We start from the raw sequence: 4,605 nt of genomic DNA, 5'->3' as shown, positions 1-4,605 counted from the left end.
CTGTGTGTTCATACAAAAGTCCATGGCTGTAGTGTACACATCTGTGATGAACAAGTAGTCTGAACTGCCCATACATCAGCTATCATGTGTATACACACAGAAAATATCACTTTATGTGGTTTTCATATATGGACAAAAGCAAGGTTGAACATGCACACACATCCTTTACATATAAAGACAGCATTCTTCCTTTTTTTTATTCCTTTGGTTAATTTAAGAACAATAAGCACTTGCAAAGGAGAGACAGATAAAATGCCCAAAGAAATCTGCTTAGTGAGTCTTCTTTCACTTGGTCACTTCTAATGAATCTTGGGATTCAGAGAAAAAACCAGACTGGCTACTAGAACACATCAGATGGAAATAGTGATGCATTCCTTCCAGCTAAACACAACACAACACACACACACATATTCTGGAGATAAACAGAGTACCCAGCCACGAGAACAGTGCTATGAAGCTAGTGCTGTTATGCATTCAGCTGTGCATTGTAAATTTGAAATTGTCACAATAAAAGCAATAAAGGCAATGCTTTGGATACAGTTCAGTGAAAAATTATAGCTTGCCACTTTTCATTTTCCTACTTATTTCTACCAAGTAACAGACCATTGACTAATCTTGAGCTGATGCACGTCCATGGGGAAATGTTAAAAGAAATACCCAGTTTACACCAGCTGAGAATTTACATCCTTTGCTTTGCAGCACTTCATGCAGTACTTAAACGCACTTGAGTGTGCATAACTGATTAGATGTTGTTACAGCCACACAAACAATGCAAAAAATTTTGTTTCTAGCTTGATGAGGGAAGAAAAGATTAATTCAGAGAAAAGAGCTAAAAGCATACACATATATTTTCACTCTGGGCTTTAATAAGTTATATTAAAAAAAAGGTATCACAGAGAAAATGGCTAAATATTACACATTCCAAAAGCCTAAGACTTAAATCCTTCTGAAGTATTACTAAAGGCGTATTTCAAAGATCCCAGAAAGCAAATTAATTTCCAGAATGAAATATTTCCCTTTTGCTACTTTCATTATATGGTAGTATTTTTTTTTGCAATATTTAGAGCAAACATTTCTTTTTAAATTACTTACCAAAACCATTCAGCGTACTGGCTCTCAACATTAGTTTGGCATCTGTTTAAAAGTTCATTAAAATCTTGATGTGCTCTTTGCAATAATTTTAAGCAGTACTCTACAAGTCTCTATATTGGCTGGTCTTTTTTCCCTCAGTGTTCATTTTCTGATAATCCTTTTGCAAGCTGATGTTGGGTTTTTCTCCCTAACTCACATGGTCTATCCTAGTGACATCCTCCACAACTACCTGATTTCCATGTTGCCCAAAAACCTGAGAACTCACTTTTCTCCATATGCGTCCTATCCTATTCTCCAAAATTCTCTCTTTCCCATTTGCTGCCAAGGCATTTGGCTCCACCTCTCTTATGTTTGTCCAGATTCTTGCTTTAAAAGCAATTTAAATTCAATTTTGTTCTTCCTTTTTGCTACTGAACTGGATATTCCCATTTCCTCTACTGGGCTTGCAGGCTGCTAGGTTCTTAATTGAAGTTGCAAATTTGTCTTTTAATGAGATCACTCTACCTTTAATTTAATTACAATGGTTTTAGGACAGGTAAACAAAGTGGGGTGTTTTTCTGTTACCAAAACAATTATCTTAAGAGAGAAGAAAGACAAAGGAGAAAGATAAAGTATTTCTTTGGGGTCACCCTCCCCAACATCAGTATCTTCTCTGCAATAAAACAGCATGCTCTTGTGAACTCTCTGGATCTACTGTTTCTTATACTAGATATAGTCTAGGCAAAGAACTTGGAACAGACACCCAAAAATCTCCTTTCCAAGGACAGGAATACAGAATAATGCACTTTATTGTTGAATTGACAGAGTGCTTGTCAAAGATCTGATTAGAAAGTAAAAATATCCACATAACAGTCCAAGCCTCTAAGGCTGCAGTTGTTTTCTGTATTTAAGCAGAGATTTGATGTTATTTAAATAAAATTATTAAGTTCACAGAATACCATCTTATGGGGCTTACTTTTTATGTGAAAGCAATGGTAATGCTGCCATAGAAAAGCAATACCCTCATAGCAAAGTTAAACACATTATCAGAGATGTCTGTAAAATATAATTTTTTCTTCTATTTTCCATATTCACTTATTGACTCAATTTTTATTGTGCCACCTTACCTTAGGATACAGAGGCAGACCTTGCCTCCTGACGTCAAACGGCAGAATCCAAACCTTTGCTTACTTTCAATGTCAGTGAGCACAAAGGTGAAATGCTGTCCTACTTGGTTTTGGGACACCCTGAAAAAACAGATACAGAGCATAAAACCATTAATTCACATAAAACATGAGCATTTAAGTCATTGGTCTCAAGTATTTTCATGTTCAATCCTCACTATAATCCTCAATACAATTCTATTGTCTGCTCAATACAATTCTATTGTCTGCTGTTATTTTCCAGTTTTTACACAATCTTCTACAGCAGAATACCTAAGAACCTGCCAGTAATGATTAACACCTGCCATTTCTGGTTCAATCTTAGATGACCATGCTGAAAATTCCCAGAGAAGCTAAAAATCATCACAGACCTCAGTCTACCAGTCAGAGAGCACAAATATTTTTTACTTTATCCCCTGTAATATGGGGCAGGGGGGTTGTTGAGGTTTTGCTGGTTGGTTTGGGTTTTTTTAAATCTCCAGCAAAATAAAATATAGAAAATCTCCCCCCTAGGGAAAAACAAACTAGCAGTTGATCAAAGGGCAAGAGAAGCTACGTAGGACACAGATTTTTTACTGTTTAAGGCATGTGTGACAAAGGTTTAAAGATTAGCTACGTGGTACCACTACCCAGCCTGCAGTCTCCCATTCTCTCCAGTTTAGTTTAGCCCCTTCTTGAACATAAAGTGACTAAGATGAACCAGAAGCCTGTAGTGAGCATACAACATTAGAAGATACACTTAGTCCCATATAATCACCCATAATTAATGGACTTACCATCAGGTAATTAAACTCAAATCATCAAAACAAGCACTTTCCTCAGCTGCCTTCAGCAGCCTGGAACAATCTAGTGCTCTCTTTAACCACTGTAAATACTCAATGGCTTGTGCCCAGTCCCTCCCTGCTCAGGTTCTGGGGAGCTGGGATGCTGCACACTGCACTGGCACCACAGAGCCATCAATAACCTGGCCCTACTGTTCCCCTGCCACCCCTGTGGTTTCCTCTGCCACATCTCTGCACTTTGCTCCTTCCTGCAGAAAGCAGGCTGCCATGGAATGTGCTGTGTGGTTTCAGCACCCCTGTGCACCCTGGGGCTCCCACAGAAACCCAGCAGCAGCTGCTCAGCTGCAGCACTGGAAATGCTCCAAGCAGTGACCTCGGGTGCCTCTGCTCCCACCCTCTCTCAGCCCAGCCATGTCCCAGTCTGAGCCCTGGAGTTTCCAGCCGACAGCCCTGGCTCCTCCTCACACCATGAAACAACTGGCAGGGTTGGGCTGGAGGCTCTGTGCACAACCATATTAACCCAAATTGGTTTTAATGTACTGTGTACACCTATGTCGGGCAAAATGTCTGTACACAGGGCCACTTTAAAAGTGAGATATAAATTCTGATATTTTCTATTAAAAATAGCCCAGCCAAGTTATGAGTTCAGTGGGAAGCATTTCTGATGCCACCTCACCATCTCCAAATCACAATCCACCCTTTGCTTCTTTAAGAGAGGCAACTCCATGTTTGACAGCCAGCGTCAAAGTGGCCCAGCTCGAAAACCACTTCCCACACAGTTTAGAAAGAGATGTGAGCAGCAAGTCCCAGATTTTTAATATGAGAAACACTCCAAGGCTAAAACTGAATTTCCACAAGAACCCAAAAATTTGCATTTGGTCCCGTTTGCTTCAAAAGAACAGCTAACAGAAGCCAGTGACCAACCATCCATCTGGACTACATTTTCTGTTCAGTTTAAAATACTGAATTAATTCTGGGTTTCTAATTTGAGAGCTCCACTTAAGATGTGGGGGCAGCAAGGATGCCTGTTTTTCTACTCCTCTTCAGCAGAATTAAAACTGACTATATGTAAGCCTTACCATGAAAAACAAATGATAATTGTGGATTTCAATCGATAGATGACCATAATGGATAAACCAGATACATAAAACATTCCACAAGCGCTAGCACTACAGTTTTAACACATATATAGCATGTTCCATCATGCAGACAAACACTGGCCAAGTGACTTGGGGTTTGTGCCTCTCAGTTTCACTGCAGCACATTCAGCTTGTTCAGAAATCAAGTCTCCCATCCAGCAACAGGCAGCACCTCCTGGCCCTGCTACCTGGACCACAGCACTGATGTCTCTGAAGTTTTCTTAGCATGAAAACCAGCACAGATAAAATGAAATTATCATATACCAGAATTCCCTCAACAAAATGTTATCCAGACTTTTTATTGGAGCACAAGATAAAGCAGCCCAGCTGCAAAACCTTTCTGCAGAATGCTAGTCGAGTCAGCTGTTTGAAGGGAGCATGATCTGCTCCCTTGAAGGGGAGAGCAGGCACAAATCGTTCCCAACCAGTGCTGACATTCTCTTCACTCTT

The 4,605-nt window shown here is 39.8% G+C and overlaps 1 protein-coding gene across 1 annotated transcript in view; it reads right to left on the bottom strand.

Moving 5' to 3' along the window:
* The window catches only part of DENND1B (DENN domain containing 1B), a gene marked incomplete at its 5' end in the record, with an annotated part of 147,632 nt that overhangs the window by 85,711 nt on the left and 57,316 nt on the right, over positions 1-4,605 (bottom strand). Inside the window, one exon of the mRNA XM_031059156.1 lies at positions 2,199-2,318. Within this exon, the coding sequence (XP_030915016.1) occupies positions 2,199-2,318 (120 nt within the window). The remainder of the gene's footprint in view (positions 1-2,198; positions 2,319-4,605) is intronic.

Source organism: Geospiza fortis, unplaced genomic scaffold, assembly GCF_000277835.1.
Source record: "Geospiza fortis unplaced genomic scaffold, GeoFor_1.0 scaffold229, whole genome shotgun sequence".
Taxonomy (NCBI): Eukaryota; Metazoa; Chordata; class Aves; order Passeriformes; family Thraupidae; genus Geospiza; species Geospiza fortis.
The sequence above is the reverse complement of the archived record's forward strand: the minus strand, read 5'-3'. Positions and strand labels throughout refer to the sequence as shown.